This window comes from Molothrus ater, chromosome 3, assembly GCF_012460135.2.
Source record: "Molothrus ater isolate BHLD 08-10-18 breed brown headed cowbird chromosome 3, BPBGC_Mater_1.1, whole genome shotgun sequence".
Classification (NCBI taxonomy): Eukaryota; Metazoa; Chordata; class Aves; order Passeriformes; family Icteridae; genus Molothrus; species Molothrus ater.
The window spans coordinates 80,135,908-80,159,995 of NC_050480.2; the positions used below are offsets into that span (position 1 = coordinate 80,135,908).

Below are 24,088 nucleotides of genomic sequence, written 5' to 3' on the forward strand. Positions count from 1 at the left end.
CAATTAGTGAACTTTTGTGTCACTTCATTGTCCTTTTTTGCAGGCTAAAGCCACTGTTTACCCATCCACCACAGATAGAACATGCTTCAACCATTCAACATCTTGCTCTGAGAAAAGCAAAGCAGCTCAGGTATTGCAGGATAGCCTGACACAGTGGGAAAAGTTGATAGGAAATTATTATAAACCCCTGCCAGAAGAATTTCGAGATAATCTTTGATTTAGCCATGTAAAGTACCTATTTTAAATTACTCCATAACTATCTATAAATGTCGTAAATATCTATAAATATCTATAAATATCTATAAATATCTGTATTTTTCATCATCTGGATTTTAAATGAAATGCCGAAACAGAAGAGGGCTGATGAAATCCCTTCCACTATTCATCCAGGCACATATCTTCCCTGTGCAGCCAGGAGCTGGGGTGTATTCCCCAGACATCTCATTTGCTCAACTCAGATTCTGGTGGGGGATGTTGCAGAACCTTTCTCAAATGCTGCATATACTTCAGTAGCCTTGAAGGCCACTAATTATAGAATCCCCAGACCAAGTGACTAACATATAAACTTTTCTTTTTCATTCTGATACTCAGAACCTTGTCACTTTGAGTTAGGAAGGGACTTAGAGCACAAAATATAAGATTAAAAAAAAAAAATAGAGGTTTCATCCTAGGCCTTCCTACTCCAGAAATAATATCATTGGTCATGGCCTTCAGATTTAGGAGATTATGCTTTCAAACAAAAGCAAATATAAGACACAAGCAAAACTTAATTTCAGCCAAAATACATTAAGAGGTAAGACTTGCCAAAAATACAATAATGGTAACTGTAAGGGAATTTAGTTTGACCTGCATTTTTTGAACTTCATTTTCATTATAAAATATTATTTTGGAATATCAAACTGCCCAAAATGCTTAACTTGTATTAAGCAAGTTTTATAGAGTCACACCATACAAAGAATTCTTATTTAGGATTTTTCAATAAGAAAACATCAAAGCATTCATCCTTCATTGCGATTTTTGAAAGTAACACACCCATCTATTTTTAAACTGAGGAATTGCTCTAAAAACAAAGATCAGTCAGAAACAATAAACCAGAGGGGACTATAGACTACATAGAAGTATTCAAAGTGAAGACATATGGCTTCTGGCACCAGTGTTCTGCAGTTCTGCTGGAAGAGAGAAGAGAATGGAAAGAAGGAATATTACCCAAAATTGTATTGATTTAAAACATGAACGTCCTGATATGGATCTTCTAATATGTGGGCTACACCTGGATTTATGAAGTAGTGAACTGCTACGTGGAAAAGGTACAATTGCAAACCTGGCACATACGAACAACTATAAACAGAAGAGTCACCAAGATGGGCCCATGTATTTTAGGTGAGTTTAAGCAAGAGTCCCCCACAGATAACTCAGATGACTGTTTCTAATCACAGTTCAGAACAGGCACAAAATCTTAACTATTTGCATTTTTACTCCTAATCAAATTCACTTTGAGTTTCCCATGTGTGTCTGTATCAAGTTCACTGTTTTAATTTCTCCACTATCAGGTACTTCCCTCAGGAATTCAATTGCTGAAATACAGAGCATGTGCAAGACGCTGTTTGCATTTCCCCAAGAGATTTCTAAACTTTTTCCCCCCACAGAAATAACACCTGAAAACAGCAAGTCTATCCTGTCAGCTTAGAAACAAAAAACAACCTCTGTAGCAGGCAGCCAGGAACATAACCCTCTAACCAGTTCCACAAAAACAAACATACAGAACTTCTCAGAAACAAATTTATCTCAGGAAGTTTAAGCAGCTAAAACTTATTCATCTCAGAATGCAATTTTACAGTGACTACAGTGATACTTCCAAGGGGCTCCCCAATGTACATGTGGAAAAGTTTCCCACAAGCTCTAGTGTTGGTTCTTGGGAAGAAAAAACCTCCTGTCAGGCTTGCCTGGGCTGTGGGAAACCACCCCTATGGTTCTTCAACATCAGTGGACTGAGAGAGGGAGCATTTAAACTCATCTCACTTTTCTTAGATACCAACCTAGACACAAGTCTAAAACTTGCATAACTTGTGAGATAAGCCTCCTCTGGAGGGAACTGTTTCTTTCTGTTGGATGTAATAGGAAGCTTTGCTGTGTAGCTCTAAATCACAGACATCCAGTTTGGGTGAGATAAAAAATGTGAGAATCAGTGTGAGGAACTCAGTTTTGCGCTCCTTATTACAGCTTTGTGAAAGGAATGAATGAATAATTTTGCAGAATTTAGTAAATAAGTCCCCCAAATGTAAATGCTAGAAATTTGCATGTATGCATGTAAAAGGAAGAGAGTAAAGGATTTTGAAGAAATAAGGCTGTCTTGTAAATATTTCTTTCTCTTGGGCACATTTTCACTGTTGCTATTTATATCCTAGCCCCTAGACTAAAGTGGGATGGAAACTTGCTGTGTTACTGCAAGGTTTTGTTGCATACTTTGCCACCACTACTAGAGCCATCATCGCTGTTTGATGTAGATTCCTTCACTGTTTTTAAAAAACAGAAGTTTCTTCAAGATACTTAATGATTTGGTTGTTTCATAGAAAAAAAGTAAAAGGAAGAGAAGATACTGAATAATATAAAACAAATGACTTCTGTGTTTACCTTTTGGGTCAATTTCTTGACTGCTTGCAGTATTTGCTCGCAACACTCAATACAACAAAATGTTCTTAGAAAGAAAGGATGGGAAAATCAGGGTCAGAAACTTTGCAAATGGGGAATACAAGTGTATTTCTTTGGAAAGATGTCAGGTACTACCAGTAAGGCCAGCAAAGACTGCCACCTAAATGTCTAGTGTACAAAAGGCAGCAGTTTCCAGCCCTGTCTCCTGACCCTTTCATCAGTAGCACATTGTTTGGTTGAGAATGGTGTCTCTGGCTCCCACCAACTTCCTACTAGGATTGCTTAACCTCTAACTTGGGCAGGAAAATACTGACTGGAAAAATACCCTTGAAAGGGTGCCAGTCCCTGATTTCAGTCCACCTTCTGCCAAGGTCAAATTCCTCTCAATTTCCAAACCTTTTTCATTTAGTATTATTCCCTGTGGTTGAGAAGAATTTACCATGGACACCTTTGGAACTGCTTCATCATTCTTTATAGTAATCTAACTGTCATTAGATGTTAAGCTATAAGAAGCTAAAATTACAGTATTACAAGGTTTGGCCCTTGAACTTGCCCATAGGAAGATGAGAAATGACTCTCTTCAGTGACCCTGGCTGGAGTGCTGAGGGAAGGCAAGTCAGTCTGTGCTCAGCCAGGTGGGAATGCTGCTGCCATCAAGGGAAGTGTCCTGCCAGCAGTCCTGCCTTGAGCAGATTTGCATAGCAGAAGCAAACTAACCCTGATACACACTTTTCTACACAGACAGTTTATTAAACACAGTAGAAATAGTTTTTTACACAGGCATTCTATGAAATAAAGTATGCACGTGTTTTCACATAAATGTTTTACACTTTCTTGATTTGGTGGGTTTTTTTCTCCTTTCAGTTTTATTTGCATGATGGGTTTATGTGGTGGTTTGGCTTTGTTTTTAATTACACTGCGGCGTGTTTCCTTTTTTTTATTAAGTATAGCATCCTCTTGTACTCTGCTGGACAATTCTCCCCTTATACTTTAAGCTTTTGTCCTTGCCCCCACATGAATCTACTTTGCCAAGTTTTCAGCTGACATAACATTGTTCATATCCAGGAAGTTACTGAGCTCCTACTGCTTTCCCACTTCTGTTCAGCTATGGATTAAACAGACAGCCTCTCTTCAGCTGCCTGCAAGGTCTCACTCTTTTGCTAGTTGGGACCACATTTTTCAGAAGTGACAGTTTTGGGAGCATTTTGGGAGAAAGGGTTCACTGGTACACATCAGGACTCTTGATTGCTGCCTGCTTGCCAGTCAGTATGGAACAAAATCTGTGTCTCATTATCTCCATGCATAAAAGAGACAGAGTAATTTAAAACAATATCCAAAATAAATGCCAATAGTAAGTTGTGGAGCTATCTGAAAACATGCTAGAGCAATTCAGATGTTAGAGATCCTCCAGTATAATCTGTAACCAGTGCTGGCTGCAGGCAGTACAGATTCAAAACACTGAAAGAGAGCCACAAGGAAAGCACTACTCCTCAGAGTAACTGTGGTCTAGTAAATCTGGTTATTTCCTTGTCTCTTACCCACTCTCCTTTAACCTCACAAATTTCTCCAGAAACCTGAAACAGAAGTGATATCACATACCAGAATATTTTCATCCTGCATCTTGGGGAAATGTCTACAGCCCCAAATATTTCTGTTGAACTGAGTAATTTTCTGTTTTCAAAAACTATGAGTTCACCTCTTTGATGCTCCATATGTGGACCTGAAGAATCAGGAAATGTGCCTGACTTGTCTCTCCCATCTGGTAAGTGGATCAGTTCCTCAGCACTGCATGGAGGACATGTCAAGATGTTGTTCAGTGCTTGTTGCTACTTTTCCCACATGTTGTTTCTCAGTTGTTGCAATGAGTTAGCTGTTGTTCTGACAGAAATTAGTCACAATATCCAGAGGTTATTTATGCAATACCTGATCCCTGATGCCAGTCTGGGAAGGCATTAGCTTGTGGAATTTCATCATCTGCACATATTGTACAATAGCTCTAGAAATTGCATTGAGACCCCAGGGGTAAATAAGTGAGGAGAAACTTAGGATCAAACTGTCCTCCAAGTAGCTCTCACTGCATGCAAAGGCTTGAACAACAGTGATGTTCACAAGCTTCAGGACTGCTGAGAGCATAACTTCTGTGGGTAATCAACCCAGTTAAATATCTCTTTTACTCTTCACTAAGTCAAGAACTAAATGCACTGTGATATCTGAATATAAGTTGCTGGGGGTGTTTTTGCCCCCCCAGATAGATATAGTTTTTCATGCCAATAAAAAAAGAATTCCTCTTTCTCATTAAAAAAAAAAACAAACAAAAAAAAAAAAAAAAACAAACCCACAAAATCTCTGTTTAGTCAATGATAGGCTGTTTCTGGGTACCTTATACCTGTAACATTTAAGTCAGACTGATTTGGCATAAAGGAACTAAGCTGCATGCAAAATATTTTGTACAAAACAAAGAATAAAATTCAACCTTGTTGTCTCTATTATTTATTCCAAAATCCTGCTTTTGGAGATTGCGCTATATCTCAGATTTTATTTTTTTAGGGGGGATTTTTATAAAACATTGGTTCTGGTGATCATAGTAAATGAAAACATGCAGACATGGATGTTTATCATTCAAAAGACAAAAAAGATGGACATAGATAATCCAGAACTTTCTTTTTCTTTATGATTATTGCCTTTACACCTCCCATGATTTTCCAGAAGCTGCCTCGTAAATGGGTCACTCACACATCACATGGGAATTATTTCTGCATTATGCAGAACAGAGGCTGAAGGAATCTGCTGCAGGGTCTCTCAGTCTGCATTTGGTCCTTCACAGGATGCACAGTATGCCTGCAGATGGAAGTGCAAAATAGACTTGCTGGTACAGATTTACAGATTTTGCAGTCCAGAGCTGGCAAACCAGAAATGGCTTTCCAGGTGTAAGAATTCTATCTAATTTTTAAAAATTGAATTTGGTCCTTTCTATATAAAAACTATATGACACATGACTCTTTAGCAATGCAGAGCAGAAGAGAAAAATGAATTTAGTACTTCAACTTTGAATGAGGAAGTAAAACACTTGTTAGGCTGGAAAGTCTAACTGATTTTTTATTGAGTTCCCTTTGTGTACCATCAAGGTATCTTTCAGGTTAAGGCATCACCATATCAAAGCAGGTACTGAACATTACTCAGATGAAACACATTCTTATATCTGATTAATAAGTCATAAATCAAATCTTTTTAGGGAAATTGATTACAGTAATAGTTGTAGAGCTGTTCCTGTTAAAAAGAGCATGCTTTGTTTTACTCCTAGAATTTACTAAAGTTTAACAAGATCTGATTCACTTAATCACTTACTACCTCTTCCTGCTTTTCCCTTTGAATATTTTTCATCTCATCTCTCTGTAATAATTCAGTTTTCATTGGCAGCTTGCTACATATTCAAATTATTGACTACAAGATCTTTACCAGACAAAGAAAAATCCGTAGTAGCAAAGAGCACCTCTGATATTGCTTTGTCAAAAATAAATCAGGAGGCCAAGCTAAATCAAACATAATACAAGTAGAGCCCATCTTGCCTGCATTATAATTAATTTTGAATTCCTCCTGTTGCCATGACACCATGCATGAAAAGAAATAAGGCAGGCATTGTGCAGAACTCAAGAGCTTGTGAAATTTTGGGGTTTGCTTCTTATGTTTAAAATAGGAAGAAAATAGTGAAACAAAAGCCAGCAGTAACACAAGAGATGCTTTCCTCTCTGTAAGGTGGGAGAGGGGTACATGCCAGATATCTTTTGAAATTTTGCTTGTTGAAGGAAATAATAATGAATTTGAGATATTTGCTTAAATTTCCTGATTCTACTCCTGACAAATCAAGTGATTATCACATTTTCTAATCTTTGTGGACTACCTTCATTTACTATTCCTCTGTGGCCACCCCCTCCCAGCTGCTTCAGGGGCAGCAATTAGCCTGAGCACTGCACACAACCCACACACTCTTCACACAAACCTTATGTTGAGCCTTCAGTAGCTCTTCAGAGAAGCCCAGAGAGAATGAACTCTTCAGGTGGAAAAACCTATTGAACACAAAGGACACAGAGGATACTCCAAAGAGGAATGAAATTTTTTCTGAACCTCATGTTGTCACTGCTTTTACGGCTTTTAAAGAGATTATGATACTTTCTTGTTAACAGAAAAAGGTTTTCTTCTTTTCTTCTCCCTACCCACATGTTGAGTGCTCCTCGTATCCAGGAGCTTTGTTTGCAGTGCTTCACATGTGGTTCTTGAACACTCAGATACATAAAGCTCTACAAAACCCTTCCATTGGAGCATTGTTAGTTGTTTTATTGGCAAATCCCACCTGACACAGCCTCCTGAGCAAGACTAGTGACTGTTGCTTGAAGAAACACCATAATCATTTCTGTGGGGCTGCTGCCCCATGCCTGTTTGGAGATCTCTGAGCAGAGACAATCATGCCCATTGCTAGGGAGTGCTCCATGCTGCTATGTGCTGCATGGAAAGGGCAGGCAGGTAGCTCTCAGCTGCTTTGCTGGCACTGCATATCAGCTAGAGCTCCTCTGCAAGCTTCATATTTGGGTTGGAGTAAGGAAAGTCATAGTCTAATCAGCTAAGAGCAGTGTTACAACCTTACTGAGCCGTGCTGACAGGCTGCACATCTGAGGTTGCTGTCAAAAACTTTAAAGACTTTAAGTACTGAGTGTCCTGAAGGGTCATTAAGGTATCCTGTGATTCAAAACAAACGTTGCTGCAACCTCAAGCATTTCTCAGTTTCCTTTCCCTCACAGCCACAGCTTTTCCCTGCAGCTTCTGGCCAGACACTGTGGTTCAGAAGGCATTTTCTAAGGCTTAATGTTAAAAGCTATGAAAGAGAGATGGTTGTACCCAACAGAATTTTTTAAGTTTAAGGAGCCCTAGGTTTAAGGGATGTCTCTAGAAAGAAAAAGGATGTTGCTTGCAGGTGCTGTAGCTCTTCACATTCAGTTTATTTCCACAGCACAATGGCAGAGAAAATATCTGGGTTAATTCTCTCAGTCTTAGGGCACAGGAGAAGCTGAGTCAGAGGGTCATCTTTCACAAAAGGCACTCACATTTTAACTGAGTCACAACCTTCCTCTGCCTCCTTACCCAGCCTTAGTTGTAAGGAAATGCGAGTACATGACTGCAGAACCTGCAATGCAGCACATCCTGAGAGCACAAGTAAGGAAAGCATAAAAATTGCTGGTAAGGATGATTGCACTGAGCACCAATGTACATTTTAGTCACAGCATAGGTAGAGGTGACAGAGACAAAGGTGCAATTTCTCACATTCTCTCTTCTGCTGTTCCAGATGTCTCTGCTTTCTGATTCCAGTTGTGGGAAACAGCAAGATAGCAAACACCCCCTCCCCCCCAATTTGCATCTTCGAAGGGCTATTCTTCAATACTCTGCACCTAGAAACACTACCCTGCTCCTGGGAAGCCAGGAAAAACTCCAAGGAACACTGAAAGGCTGGAGGCATCCTGCACTCTGAAGATTTTCAGTCTGTAGCCCCCTAATTGATGTTGAAGGCTGGGAAAATTCGCTGAACAAAATGCATGGATATGGTGGAAGGAAAGTGTTAGTGGTCTGGTTAAGAGACACTGTGTTACCCCAATCCCCTAACTGCTCTGCTTCACCTGAGAAAATTTCAAGGATCTGAAAAGGAAAAACAGATTCAGCTCAAAAACATGCTCCAAACACATCCCTAACAGGCTGTAATTGGCATGAATTCCAGGAGTCCCTGGAATTCTGTCAGGGAGATGGTGGCAACCAGGACTGCACATTATATCTTTTTTTAAAAAAAGTTAGAGTTTGTGTTAGTATTGGCAGGATCCTGAAACAAACCTCTAGTCCACAAAAAATATGAGAAACCAACTTTTCACTTTGCTCTACTCAGATGTATGTGGTGGCTGGGCAGGGGTAGGAAGGCACATGAACTTTGGAATGTATATAAATAGAGAGGTAAAGGCACAAGGACTCACAACTTCCCTGTTGCCTCTAGCCTCCCCTGCCAAACACATTGGCTGCTGAATGGATGGCTGAAGTTATTGTTTGGACAGTTGCATTGTTTCTGCTGAACATCTGTATTAAAGAACACAGATACAACAGCAGGCGTGGGTAGGAAGAGAGAAAATAATTTGGCTGAGCTACAATATCCGTCCATTATAAAATATAGAGAAGGTGCAGTGTTATTAGCCAAATCTTACTCTGTTTGTAACCAACTGATTTTAGTGTTCCCCCCTCTTCTCCCAGTGAAATCAGTGTTTTTTTAATTTGGCATTTTGAAAGAGACCTCTGGTTTGCACCTCTCATTTTACATTTGTAGACTGCAACATCTCTATATCTGCTTTTGAAAGTTCAACACTTGGTCTTTTTCCCTGTCAGAAAAGGTTTATACACCCTCAGAGAACAGGAGCAATAATGTATGTTAATATCAGAGACTAGAACAGCCCCAGCAGTGTCAGCAGGCCCATCATAACATCGTTATTTTTAGCCCTATCTTTACAATTAGCTCTGCGGAGGCTTTGAAACGCAGACTTTACAAGCTCGAGGTAGAAATCGGCTGCCAGGGATTTCTCCTGCGAGGCGGCCCACGCCGAGCTGCGCTGATCGGCGGCTGCTCCCTGCTGGCCGGCCGCAGCACCGCTCCCTGCCCGGAAAGCCCCTTCCCGGGACTTCGCTCAGGCCCTGCAGGAGTTTATCCCTATTCCAACTCAGGAATCCCTCAGTCGACCCGTGCCCCTCGTAGCAGCTACACGGGACTTCAACAAAATGAGTCCAGGCATGAAAACAAAGAAAGGCCGCACTCTGCTCATGTGCCGAGGCAATTTTAAATGCAATTTTGCACAAGCTCATGCACTTCTCCTGTGGCTAACCCCTAAAATGACAGTGGCATTCCCAAAATACAGTAAGACCTCAGGATTTTGTGGCAGCCCAAGTATTTCTGCCACCCACCAAAACATCATTTTGAGGGAGCAAAGAGGAAAAATTAAGTGTGTGGTTTTTTGTAATTGTTCTCAAGAATAGCATACAGCAGTGAGATCTCAGGAATGGCTGATCCAATATCTTTAATTTAGACTGGTATGAGGACGTCAGGCCTGCTAAATTATTGCATTTCCTACAAAATTATGCAATAGAATTTCTTCTTCCTGTAGTCATATATGAGTACACAGACTAGAAGACACATTTGACATTAAAGGAGATGCTGTGTATAAAGTACACATCAGCTAGACACACATATATAGATCCAGATTTTAGAATACTGCACTGAATTAGGACACCTACAATTTACTCCCAGCGGCTCTCTTTATTTGGCTTACAGTGTTTATTCATTTTTGGCTTTAAAACCCAAACAAAAAAACCAAGGAACATGGGAATAAATTCACAGATAGCAAAAACAACTTGACATTGTTCTTTCTGTCAAACACCACAAAAGAACAGGACTCTAATATTTTAAGTGCATTTCCATGGCTTGCATGTGTGAGTTGGTTTGTATGACTTACAGCATCTAAACATTTTGTATGTGGCACATGTGTTGAGTTATGGTCATCACACACAGAGCCACCTGGAAATACAAAGTAACTTGGTTCTGATTCACACCACCAAGTTCTGCTCTGGTGTCTGAAAGTAGTCCTTGTGATAAGGCACTCTGACTGTTGTCCTCAGTTTTAGCCATGTAAAAGTTATATGCTTTCTGTCATCAAAGCATATGGGAAAAAACCCCTCACACCTGAGAAGCAGCTTGAGAGGCTAAAAAAAGCTAATTTGTCTAGACAACAACTTTAGTAAAAGCAGGAATGGGAAAGGAGATGTCCCAAAAACTCAGGAGATGTGTCTTTGCATTAACTACCACCAGTTGAGGCCAGACACACATATGTCAAAACACCTCATACTTCAGTGATATCAGATACTAGAGGCTGAATCTTGGTTCCCAGAGCAGAGAATCCGGGTAGCAAAGGCTTCCTTGTACCAAACAGCCTTACCTGTCTTTCTCAAAATCAATGAAAGTTTCATTGGTTTCAATATATCCCACATAAAATAACTCTTGATAAAGATGCAGTGCTGACAGGTCAAGTACCCACAGCACAAAATCTCTTATGAGGAACTTCCCAGCTGGTCTTCAATTAAAAAAAAAACACAAAAAACCAACAAAAGGTGCTTTGTAGATGCTGTGGATGCACTGTGCTCACAAGTTGGTAGTGGCAATTTCTAGCACTGTCCCCCAAGCATGTGTGCCTACACAATACCAATTCCATTAGCACCACTGTAACTAGCAGAATGCTAGAACTAGCACAAGAATTTTGTGCTGTGCAATTCTCTTGTCTCAATCTTTCAATTCTTACAGGACAGTTAATGACATGATTTTGAGCAGAACTCTTCCATTCAATGCCCAAATACACTTCAGGAATTATTCTGGGGCTGTGGTCCCTCCTAACAGAATTTACTAGTATGGATGTGGTGCAGCTCTGGCAATTGAATAATCCTGGACACTGTTTACTAGAACATGCATGTGCTATAAGTTTGCCACTCAAATTTTCTAATTTTAGACAGATGACTGTTACTCCACCTAATTTCTGCAGTGCTTGTCATTCTCTGATGACAGACTTGCTGTGCAGAAACCCAGTCACACAGCTGAAAGACACAGGTTAGAAAATCCTTCTATACCAAGGGAACCTGAAACTGGTAGAGAAATAGAGGGACTGTCAAGAAACTAAAGGTCACTAATCTACACAGTTATTGCACATGACTGAGAAATAATCCTACTCTCCAAGAGAAAACTGCAACACCAAACATCCGTTCATTGGAAGTAACACAATGTGGGAGCAGCAGAAGCAAGTACAAAGATCATTATTAACAATACTTGCTCCTAGAAGAAGTCAAAACACCTTGTGGCTTTTAGACACTATTTTCTGCCCAATTAATTGAACAAAATATCTAACTAGCTCTTACCTTTATGGAGAAAAATCATTATGCTCCATGAAAATGAAAGAGATTAGTTAGTAGCAGCCATTACATGGCTTTTTCTAAAGTTGTCAGGTAGAAAGCACATACATGCATATTCTTTATGCACACCATTTTCTTGAAGAAATTGTGCCTGTTATTTTTTTACAGGTATAGACAAATTGTATCCTAACAAATGAGAAATAAACTGTGGGAACTAAAGGGAAGTCTACATTGTCAATTACAGTTTAGGCAAAATGCAAAGTGCTTGTTGATGGAGTCAAGAACGTGAGAACTCATTACCACTATCAGAGAGTTAAATATGCTCAGTGATTCAGGACATTGGGCTTTACTTTGTGGAAACACAGGGCACTGGGAATATGTCCCTGCCTGCTTTGGGGTGCCCTGACCCCCAGGGGAACACTGACTTTGACCCTCATTCATGGAGAAAGTTTCCTAAACTCCAGAATAGACTAGAATCCACTAGAGTGTGAAGTAGATTGTAGAGAGTAGTGTAGATGTATCACTTAGGTGGGAAATTTAGGTTTTAGGATTTTTAGTATGTAGTGGATAGAAGCAAGATGGAGGGCACAGGGTGTCATCCTGGGCTTCTTCCTCATGCTTCTTCTTCCTCCTTCTTCATGGGTTTGGGTGGCATTTTATAATTGGGTGGAAAAGTCCACATTGTGGGCTGTTGGGGATCAGTTATTGGGTTAAAAGGGAAAATAATCTAGGTGTCAGCTCTAAATTGGATACTTTAGCTTTAAAAGACTTTGTAACAATAGATTGTTTGCCATTTTTGCAGTGCTATTCCAGTGTGCTGAGCCTGGAGGGGACAGTGTGCAGAACTCTACATAAGATAACAACAAACAAGAACCTGAAGACTGAAAAGACCCAGTGCGTCTCTCTTTTCTGACACAAGACCACTCCAGGAGGGTCTCCCCAGACAGGGGAGCCCACTGGGAGAGCCTAGCCAGAGTCCCAGAAGTTGGGGAATCAGCAACAGGTACCCTAACATTGCTTTTAAGTTTCTCTTCCACACCAGCAGGTGGGAGTACAAGCTGCTCGCAGTCACCTGCACCAGACCTAAACCCATGGTGCAAGAACATACACACACACCTCAGAGTGATCCCTGGGGCAGCACATCCACCTGCCCAGAGCATCCATGGAATACAGCAGGAGCTGGATCAAGGACACACTTAAAAGATGGTCAAATTGAGATAAAAGGCAGTAAGTGACTTGGCCAATGTCACAGGGGAAAACCCAACACTATCACCATTGAAGAAGTGGGCTGTGCTCCTGATCTCTCTCAGGACTGGCTTCAGCCCATCAAAGATCCAGCTGTGCATCAAATTAGTCCTAGAGATATTCAGATTCCCTCTTCTAGCTAAGCTGGGAGATGGTGAGTCAGAAACCACAATTATGTCCAGAATTGTGGCAGGAGGTCTCCAGGCCACAGGCTGTGCTTTCTCCAAAAGCCTGAGAGGTAGAGAAGCACAGGTAAAAGCCACTATGAAGAATCACAGGAAACACATTCATTTAAAATATCTATTGAAATTACAAATTAAACTCTCCAATATGATTCAAAGTACAAAACACCACATTAAAAGGCATTCAACAGCTCCTTTATACATCACAGTGTTAGTGGCACAAAATGCACTTACATTTCAAATACATCAACAGAACTATTTTTACACTGGTCAAATACATTATTTATACATATGCATGACTCCTTCATGCTTATCCCTATACAAGTTTAAAATACATCATAATAAAATGATCAAGAAAGGTTCAGTTATGTACCATGTACCTGTACCTAATGTTCCTGGAATTCTTGTAAGATATACACAAATCAAAGCAATAATGAAGACCACAGGGCTCTAAACACAAACAGCATGCCTTACTTAGTACAAGTGCATTAGCAATTAAGGGCTGATGCAGGCTTTTTTGATGTCCTTAGTATAACTGTCAGCAACAACTGTAATTTACTTGTTTTCCTCAGGCTTTTAGATTATGTACATGAAATGTACAAACTTTGGTCTTAGAAAAGCAAACCTGCAGAAAGGTTTATGCATGCTGCACCTCACTGGAATGATAATGGCCTGCATTAAAAATATTTATTCCTATACAGTAAAAGGCCTACAGATGAAATGCACAGAACTTCATTCTAATCTTCCTGCCCATAACAATATTAAAAAAAAAAAAAAACCACTTAGTATTTTTCTCACCTATGGATATTTTATCCTGTCAGCTCCATAAATGAGAACTATTCCCTAATTTTGATTGTTTTCTGCATGTCAGGAGCTCAGCTGTAAACTGAGAGTTGATTCAGTCTGCTGTTATTTGGGATTTTGCCTAATTTATGCACCAGAGTATCTGAGGAAAGATCATGCTTCTCAGTATGCTGGGGAAAGTATCCTAAATTCTTGACATGCTAAAGTCAGTAGTAGGAGGCTTCAGGATGAATGCCAACATGAATAAAACTAAAATATTAAGATAAAACTACAGTAATCTTATATATATATAATTGTTCATCATTCACAAACTTTTGAAGAGCCTCAAAACCAATGAATTTGTCCTCACAGCTCTCCTGAGGTAAACACTGGTCCATTCACTTTAAAGACGGTCAGACTGAGATAAAAGGCAGTAAGTGACTTGGCCGATGTCACAGGGGAAAAGCCAACACTATCACCATTGCAGATGAAGTGGGCTGTGCTCCTGATCTCTCTCAGGACTGGCTTCAGCCCACCTAATGGCAAGGCTGGGGAGATGGACAGCCTCTGGAGTGGGACTCCACACTCCCGAGATGTGACACCACATGACACCCCAGAAGAAGATGCAGATGATGTACGAGTACAAACTCCATTAAACAGCATTTATGAACACACCATTTACTCAAGAGCTGGACTTGATCCTTGTGGGTCCTTTCAAATCAGAATATTCTATGATTCTGTGTGAATAAAAACACCCTAAATAATAGCATAACCATAAAAATGCAGTAGAAATCATCCTGTGATACTTATTTTTCTGGTGCAAATCCAAAAAGCCATAGCTGTTGCAACAGATTTTCATTTGAAAGACAAAGAAACAAACATTCCCTTTCCCATGGCAGGGGGTTTAAATGTCAGAGTTTAAAATTATGTATTCACAATTGAATTTTGGGGTATTAAATATCACAGTATCAACATAAGCTGTAACATAAAAGCCTGAACTTAATACATCACCACCAAAAGTTGCTACTTTGGAACCAAATCAGCATTAATAATTATAATAGTAATATTAACAACCATAAAAACAAGCAAAAAAATCCCCGAGAATACAGATGGAATGGCATTTAACAAACCTGAAAAGACTGGGTAGGTATTTGGTAAATACATGTAGGCATATAGTCTATTCCAACAGCTAGGATGTGAAACAAGAGCTGTGTCATAAAAATCACCAGTAGCAATTCAAGTATGTTGAGATCAGAGATACAGTGACAGAGTTTTCTGATTGCATATAATGTTACCTGTGAGTATCAATTATAAATTATCATTTTAAAATTTCTGTATATGCAAATTTATCTTCCTTTTTTCTTTTAAATCTGGAAATGCATTAATTCTGACATTGATTATTAACTGGCCGCACAGCACTTGGGAGAAGTCAAGTTCTGCTGTATTTTGGACATAAATTCTCTAAGAAAGGCACAGAGAAAATAAACCTCCTCATACCAGGACACTCAATACTGTTCACAGGCCAGTGAATATTTCCTGTTTACTATGATCCCAGTAGGAGAATTGGTCACCAGTCACAGCCACAATACAGCAAAACCCCTCAGTGCCCCAGCTAGAAAATTAATAACCCATTAAATCTTTACATCCTATTGTCCAGGGTTTTTTTCTCCAGTCAAACAGGAGTACAGGGCCAGGGAGGAAAGGCCATAGTTCAAGCTAACCTTCAGGAAGCTGTCCTCTGCAGAAAGGTTTCCACTAATTCTGCACAGTGAAGCTATGACTCAGGACAACTCATGTGCATGGCTTGGGATCCCTCTGGGAAATGGACTGAGCTGATGCCAGAGGGAGAGAAGCACCTCCCTGCATGCTGAACTCAGCAGTGCTCCACACACCCCTTGAAGCTGACAAACAGGGATCAAATGCACTACCAGACTTCCCTACAGGTATTTTTGAACAATTAAGCAATTTTTAATAACCAAGATCGCCAAAATACTAAAGATATTCAGATAACAAAAGACCTGAACTATGCATTGCCATAAACAATCTGAAGATATCATGAGTTCAGATTTGCTGGAAACAAGCTATCCTTTTTATTCACATTACAGAGGCCAAACTCATTAAAATCAAACCAAGTAAGTGAATTGCAATCTCCAGCTCCTAGAGTTAAAATCTATGGTTAGATACAATTTGAATTTAGATAGCATTAAACTTGGAGGATAAGGGAGGAGAATAGTTTTATAAAAAGAAATTGGCCTTTTCAAAACTGTGCCCTACAATATTTTTATTTGACAGATACACAGTGTAAACCAGAAGCCAATAAAGAGTAATTTTTGATGGTTAAGCTATGAAAACAATTCCCAGCCTGTGACAACAGCCAGAGGCAGATGCATTTAAGGATCTTAAGACATTTTCAGTGTAAAGTGATCCTGGCTTCAAGATATTCATCCATGTCAGTACATTGCCAATGGCAGAAATAAATGATGACCAAAAAATGCAGTAAAGCTTCAGTCACAACCATTCAAAAGAATGTTTTCCTTCGTATTACAGACATACACACTGTTTCAGGTGCTTCACATTTCATGGCAAGAAGTTATTAGTCAAATTCTTGTTGGCTTTAAAATAGAGCAAAATGGTTTTCAAAAAAATATCTCTAAAGAGAAACCTCAATGATGTAGTATGTTGAATAGCACACTTTACTACCCTGAAAACAGAGTACTGAATCTTCCAAAACTATCAAGTGATTAGTTTTCAAATAAAATCTTATTTTGCCACAGTATTGTTATTAGCACAATACACCACATATCATACAATACTATCTCTTAAAATGGGCTAAGTAGTTTAAATGCAAAGCACAACTTCCACAAATATCCCAGGCATTTTCGTATTAACTACAGGGATAACTATGATGTATTTTTATATTTAAAAGGAAAGACTCATCAATAACCCAAAAGTCTGCTAAACAGTAAAGTTAGTCCTGTATTTTTTATTAATTGTTCTAAAGACAGAAGCGAGCTATTCTGAATATCCAAAATAATTCAATAGCACAGCTATTTACACATTTGGTTTAAATAGGATTTTATATATATATATATCTATGTATCTATAAAAAGATTAAGATACCTGGATTAGAAGTTACATAGCCCTATAAGTGTAGCAGGACCCTAAACAATAGCAAAAAATAACAATTCAGGAAAACACTAGTGGTCGAGGGGTAAGCAAAACCATCAATGTATTTTTAAAAGAAACTTGATTAAATAGCAGGTTTGTGTCACCACTCAACCTTACAGCTTCATCAATTAATTTTAAAATGTAGCTTTTAATCAAACAAATTTCTTATAAGACTTTATAAAATTAGTGGAAGGCAGCAGGACTAACTTTGTCCCTCGGATCCTCCCCAAATTTCAAGAAAGGCATAGGATGGCCTATATGCACCTTACTAATTTTGTTACACTTGGAAAAAGTAGGTACTAGAAAGGACATTGTGATGGCTTTAACAAAATCAGAGTTGTAATAAAGTCACATGAAGTTGACTATCGGATTCAAATGATAGTCAACTCAAACATATGCAGGAATAAGACACCAAATTTGGAAGCAAACAGATATGCAGAAGTTTGTAGGCTTTTTCAGCTTGTTTTGCTGATGTCATTCAGTACAGTCCCCAGTCCACCAGCAGGGCAGCACCAACCTTTTGCATTATTTTTAGCAGTATCACCTCTTAATTTCAGATAGCTACGCAGGTCTGTGGTCTCCCTTTAGCACCAAACTTGCCTTCTATTACCCTCCTTGTCTGTTATCAAGCGATCTGTACAACAGTAGCAACAACAGTTCCTGGAATCAAGACTGTGTCAACGAAAAGCAGAATGGGGCAAGTAAGGCTACAGCAACATAAGTGCAAGAGGGAAACATAACAGCAACAGTAAAATCAAAACATGTTGTGATGAGTCCAATCTTCTCTCAGTCTAGGTAGGTAGAGGGTCATCATCTCCTTTATTACATTTGCACTTGCAGCAGAGAACAAATGGTGTAGCTAGTAGAAGGAAAGGGGAGGCCACCAAAAGTAGAAGACCAAATCCTGCAAAAATGCCTACCACCTGTAAGAGAAAGGGACAGCATTGTGTCAGGGATAGTATTGCCTAGATTCTCTGTCTGCTACACCACTGCATCCTCTGTGTACATCAGAAAGACCTCAGCAAATGCCACTGACCTTATCAGAGCTGGAACTCCCCACGTGTATACTACAGTCAGCTCCTGTGACCAGAAAACGTGTGTGAAAGTAGTGTGAATGTTCATGTCTTAATGGCTCCTGTCAGAACTGTGCCACAGAACTCTGTTTTATCACACAAGGTGATGCACATGGCTATTTGCCTTTTTGAGTTTTCTTATCTCTCAAACAACTAATGAAGCAAATCACTACTACTTTTCTTGACCAATCTTAAATACTAAATATTGAAATCAAGGCTACAAAAAAAGACTTCCACTTTCAGGTGCTCCTTTTTTTTTCTGGAGAAAGCTTCAAGAAGAATTAGTCAAGGTGTTGGTGGTGTAATCTGGGAAGAATCCCACAATGTACCACCAGCATGCAGTCAAGCTTGAAAATTTCAATCACAGATTACTAACATCATGGATTATAGGAGGATTTTGCATATGCAATGGCTTTTTGCAGCCAGACCTGAGCTCATGCTGCTGCTTCAGGGCACATGATCTAAGTGCATCTTTTTCACTTACATTTATTGACCGCCTCCTTCCCAGCATGAGCAAAGGACCATAGACTTACCTAACCGGTCAGTGTGACAAAGCAGTTAATTTCTACAGAGCTTAAATTTGGAAAATTATTTAAGAAACATTCAAGTTGAGCTTCATCGCCTGAGGAAGTTTCCCATTTGCCACAGGTAACCGTAAGAGTGATGCTGCAATGATATGCTGACAAATTATTTAAGTGAATAATTTAGATTTATTCACATGACAGTGTCTGTGAATAATTTTGAATAATGATGGCAAGAGCGGAATGCTAATGCAATACTAAAACCTCATAGCAGAAGGCAAAATGAAATTAGAGTGCAGCACTCATTACAGATTCTTCTAGTCAGGGCTATATACACCACTTCAATTAGCTGGCAAATATTAAATCAGCCATGGTATAGATGGGACGATGCAGCAGCACTTTTGCTGGCCAAGGATAATCGGGTGTCAATGATCTCGCACAGGGTTGTGGGGTTGTGCTGCCGCGGAGCGCCCGCACCCGCAGGAGATGGCGCTGTGCGACAGCGCTCCGGGCGCGCACCCACGCACCGAGCGGGACCGGCACCGCGGCTGCTGCCGCCCGGCCACCGAGCGGGACCGGCACCGCGGCTGCTGCCGCCCGGCCACCGAGCGGGACCGGCACCGCGGCTGCTGCCGCCCCGCCACGGGGAGCCCCCGCTGCCTCGCCCTACCATCTTATTTCTTCCCAGCAGCAATTCCTTTTTCAGCTTCAGAGGTGGGCACATTTCATAACCCATTCTCTTTTTTCTGGTGGTGCTGACAATCTGATGCAACTTCTAATCTTCGCATTTATTTCCCAGAAACTAAAGTTAAATTCTCGTCTTTAAAAAACATGAGCTGCAACTACTGCCATGCTGCTCTTTGCAACCCAGGCTCAGTGCACTGGTCAGACAGAGCCAAGCTAGAAGCTGGCAATTTAATGGACCAGACTGACTACTGGTAATTAATACAAAAGATCTATTTACACCTACCTTCCTTTCAACCTCAATATGCCATCAAAGAAATCATCAAGTTTCAGTTTCTTTGTTTTGCTGTTTTTGTTTTTTTAGTGTGGTTTTGCGTGTGTGTGGTGGGGGACGTTGTTTATTTTTAAGTAAAACTGCCTGCTGAGTATTACTTACTTTTCCTTGGTTCTTTTTCTTCTGAAGAAATTGCTGCCCTACTAGGCATCAAGCCATTTTCTCTGGCCAAAACAAATATTTTTTTAAGCCCACAAACAACAAACCAAAGACTCACCTCAATTTGCTTTGGATAAATCTAAGAAGAACCTTAACAACTTACTCAAAGTTAACATAAGGAAACAATTGCAGTGTTGATTTGGCTTCCGTGGGTTTAGCAGAATTACATCCTGACTAGTAGTGAATTATCACCTTCTTTCTCAACAATAAACAGATCATCAAACATCCCATATATCAAACATATTTGCACAAACTGCAGTGGCTTAGAACAGATTCCAAATATCGATGAATCACCTCATACTACAGGTTTATCAAGTAAACCTCATGTACCCACACACCTCCTGAGATACCACTGGCTAATCCAAGCAAAAGCCAGTCCACAGCTCAGACACCCAGTGGTGTGGGTGAAAGGAGAAGGGTGAGATCCTTCTCCTTTTATTTCAGTTTAGCTGTTTATCCAGACTTGATGACTATTCTAGTCAGACTTGGGGTTTATGCTCACATGGAAAGAAATCTGTACTTCAAGAAAAGTACCTCATCTCAAAGGTAGCTTTTTCCAGGCACACAGTTAATTTAAGAAGAGATGACTCAGATACGCAGATGTCCCCCATCTCTGAAGTGAATGTAGAGGCAGTGGATTGGACCAAGTCACACATTAGCATTTATACTGCATGCATCAAAGTGCTGCAGAGAGCTCTTTTATTACTAGCATTCTTGCTGGGTCTAGCAACACTGAATCTAGACTACAAGAGGTATTCCCACACTCTCTGCAATTGTCAGTTTGAATCTGTGTTTGAAACTACAGGGTTTCAAGGATGAACCTTCAGGGTTATTTCTATCCAACCAACAGGAAAGAGTCAGATAGAGACCGTAGCAAGATAATGTCTGTATTCAGGTTAATTCCTTTCCAGTTCTGGATCCAGAGCTAAAACTGCCTTGCAGATAAATAATAAAACTTCCTTGTAAATAATACTGACAGTGGCAACCTAGCTCATCCTCCATGTTCAGTGAGAACAATCTGGACTGGCACTGAACTGGCTCTGCAAACATACCTTTTCTGGTTCTCAGGGGCATTTTGCCAAGGAGGGCCTTCTCTAGGAGAACTAATTGTTCCACTCTAAGCTACTGCCCTCTTTTTATCTGCTACAAAAATCAGTTACCATTTGGCACAGAATTTATCCTAAGGAGTTAAAATGAGGGACTATGACAGCAGTAGACCTGTAGAGAGCTTTAAAAGATCTGAGCTTTACCTGTGTCCTGTGCCAGATAACAGATGCCCTGGAGTGCCCCAGCTTGTTTCGACAAGGTCCTTTGTCGTAATGTATAAGGAGAAAATCATCCTGTAAATATTAAATGAGAAGGTAGGCAATAAACAGAAGTTCTTCAAGTTACAAAACACTATATCCTGACAACTTAAACCCAGGAATCACACAGGAAGATAAAAGTAAGTGGATAAGGCCATGTCCAACCTTTCCAAAGTGCTTTGTTTATAGCTAGGTGTCTTCACAAGCAGGTTTGTTTGGTGTGTGTTATAGATATATAGCAAATTCTTCTCCCAAAGGGTCTCAAGCTGCGTATTTAAATGCTAGCCTGAAGTTTAGCAAGAGAATCCAAGAAGATAAGCTGATCACTGCATGTATTTTACACACATATAGCAAGAGCAAAGGAAAAATCAGTACTTGTGCTGCAGACTTCCCAAAGCTGGCTCCTTTATCTATCTGAAGAACAGAATGACAAAACAGATTTTTGAGATATTACATCCCTATCAATTCTGTCAGCCTCTTACAAACCAGACAAGATAGTAGGCCTAGTTCTAAGGCAACATTGCTTTTTTTATCTGTGAGAGCATGTGAGAAGCCTGTGACTTCAGGATTGTTAGTAAAGTATTCAAATGGAACAACCACAAGATTTGAATAGTTGGGAGTAGCTCTCAGGAACCTAATTTCCTTTGCTATTGTTAACAAAGTTAAAAGTAAAACTGATGACATGGAAACAGATGTTGTGTATTGTATATATTCTGATCTGTGGGCATGATAACAGGCTGATTTAAAAAAAATATAAACATATGACAGTAGCAGCTTATAGACCAATAAATTCCTGCTGTTGGGGGAACATGGTATTCTTTCTCCTATGGCAGATCTATTTCTTGTCCCACAGAATACAATTAATGGTAAACAAATTAAACTGCTGGTAACATAGCACATCTAGTTTGTTAAACATCCTCAGACTAAGAGCATTGCTAGTCTCATACTGTCATGCCTTCAAGAAAGGCAACATTGAAAAGTCAGCACTGAAAAAAAAAAAGCAACACCCTTCCCCGTGTTAGGTGCCATGTAAAGATTGTAAACAAATTACTGTCATAAGATTTTACTTTTTAATAATTATTTACTGACTCAGACCAAATGCTAAATTCACACAGGTCAGACAAGCAAAACAGAGGATACAAATCCTATCAAATTCCCAGCACCAGCTCTGGTGAGTTGTGGCCAGAAGCTACTGAGCTATTTATTTAATTGATTAAAGAGACCGCTGGATGGCAAAGCAATGAACTTCTAAGCTTCTGAGAGCCAAGAGTGCACAGCATGTACTCACATCAAGAGATTCCAGACAGTACCAGCAAAAGGCATGTTTGCAATTCTTACACATCATTTGGGCACAGCCTTCATCTCGTTCAATGTAAACTTTACACTTTGGACAGCGTTTGATTGGAGCATCATCATCTTCCATTTTGAAAACTGAACTGTGGGAGAGAGTGAGAAATTAGTAAAATGCATGACCATGTCAGTTTAGAAAATAATGTCTAAGAACTGTGTATGAAGGCAAGCCTGCTTTTTTTGCTTAAAAAAAGAGAAATTACTAGAGATTCAGGAATTCAAGTGGTTTTATTATTCAGATATTGTGCCGTGCACTACTTTTCAACTATATCTTTAGAAATATGCTTAATGACTACAGTGTCTGCATAAAGTTAGGATCTTTTCTTTATCATTTAAAAAACAGCTTTTCTTATGTAGATACTAATAGATATTAAACAGTTTTATCCTGTAATGTACCAGATGAGCAGCAGGTAGCTCACAAGTAAATATTTTGTACATCTAGATTATTTTCCTTTTCTCTCCTTTCTTTCCAAGATGAAGAAACAATCCCTTGATTGCACAATAACCCCAGACCACATTCCTTTGGACTGGGGCACCAGGGACACAGAACTTGTCTGTGTCCTCCTTGAGGGCCCTGCCTAAGAGTTTCCCTCCAAATCAAGAACAGTAAGGTTTTGGTGCATGTTGCTGTTTCAGTTAAACTTTGTCTCTGTTGACAGACTCCTAACAAGTCACTGTTCATGAGTTAGGGTCGCCACTGACTGTTATTGCACAAGTGTGCAAAACCACAGATATCCCCTAATATAATGGGCACAACAAAGAGGAATATTGAAACAGTGGAACTATTTTTATTTCCCTTGTGTAGCTTTCTACTGTATGCAGGTTTTATGCTCACTAACAACTAAAATGCACCTTAAAGGACAAATCCTGCAGCTACTGCCATTGTGAGATGCAAGAATTACTGATGGAGAATCAACAATTTGCTGCAAAACAGGACTGATGATTGATTTATTTGCCCAATAGCAGGATAAAAGGACACACACTAATTATTAACACTAGGGGTGACTGTACTAGAAAAAAATGCTTTGTATACATAAAATATATATGAAACTCCTAATGCTTCTAACAGGCACATTATGCTCCAGAACAATGAAAAAACAATTTTTACTTTTACTTGGTGGAGTAAAAAAATTAAACATGGAATAAAAATTAAAAGCAACCAAAACATTAAGCAAAAGCAGATAAAGTTTGTTACCTTGCCATGAAATTTAGCAACCTTCAGTTCTTGTCATACACACACAAAAGCATGTGCCAAAGTTAGTGTATTTGATCAGGAACTCATCATGACAGCATCCTAGCTAGTCATCTGTTATAGCAAAGCTTGAAAGAAGACAAGGTATGAGTAACTAAGTCCAAAGCTGGACAGGGCTTTAATGATGCCTTGGAGTGCAACACAATCTTGAAAAAGCCCAGACATGAAGTGGAACACACACACAATGGTCTTTCTTATTCAGTAGCTGAAGTTTGCCACCAGAGACCACTTGAAACAGAACTTAAAGATCATACAGCAAATGTGCAGCAGAAAGGATGATTGACAGGGTATCATAAAAATCACTGTCTGGCATGATGTTAGCAACTCCCACACTGTCCAGGAGAGCAGCAGTAACGAGATCATCTCTCAAGTGAAGCTGATGAGCTGCCTGGATGTCATATTTTTCCCACTGGG

The 24,088-nt window shown here is 39.6% G+C and overlaps 1 protein-coding gene across 2 annotated transcripts in view; it reads right to left on the bottom strand.

Annotated features, from left to right (window-relative positions):
* Positions 1-13,150: 13,150 nt before the first annotated feature.
* RNF144A (ring finger protein 144A) overlaps positions 13,151-24,088 on the bottom strand; it is a 61,742-nt gene continuing 50,804 nt past the window's right edge. For both annotated transcript variants that reach the window (XM_036380052.1, XM_036380051.1), the window contains 3 exons: positions 22,361-22,508; positions 21,019-21,108; positions 13,151-17,920 (listed from right to left, as the gene is read on the bottom strand). In XM_036380052.1, coding sequence (XP_036235945.1) covers positions 17,789-17,920; positions 21,019-21,108; positions 22,361-22,508 — 370 coding nt within the window. In that variant the 3' untranslated portion in view covers positions 13,151-17,788. The remainder of the gene's footprint in view (positions 17,921-21,018; positions 21,109-22,360; positions 22,509-24,088) is intronic.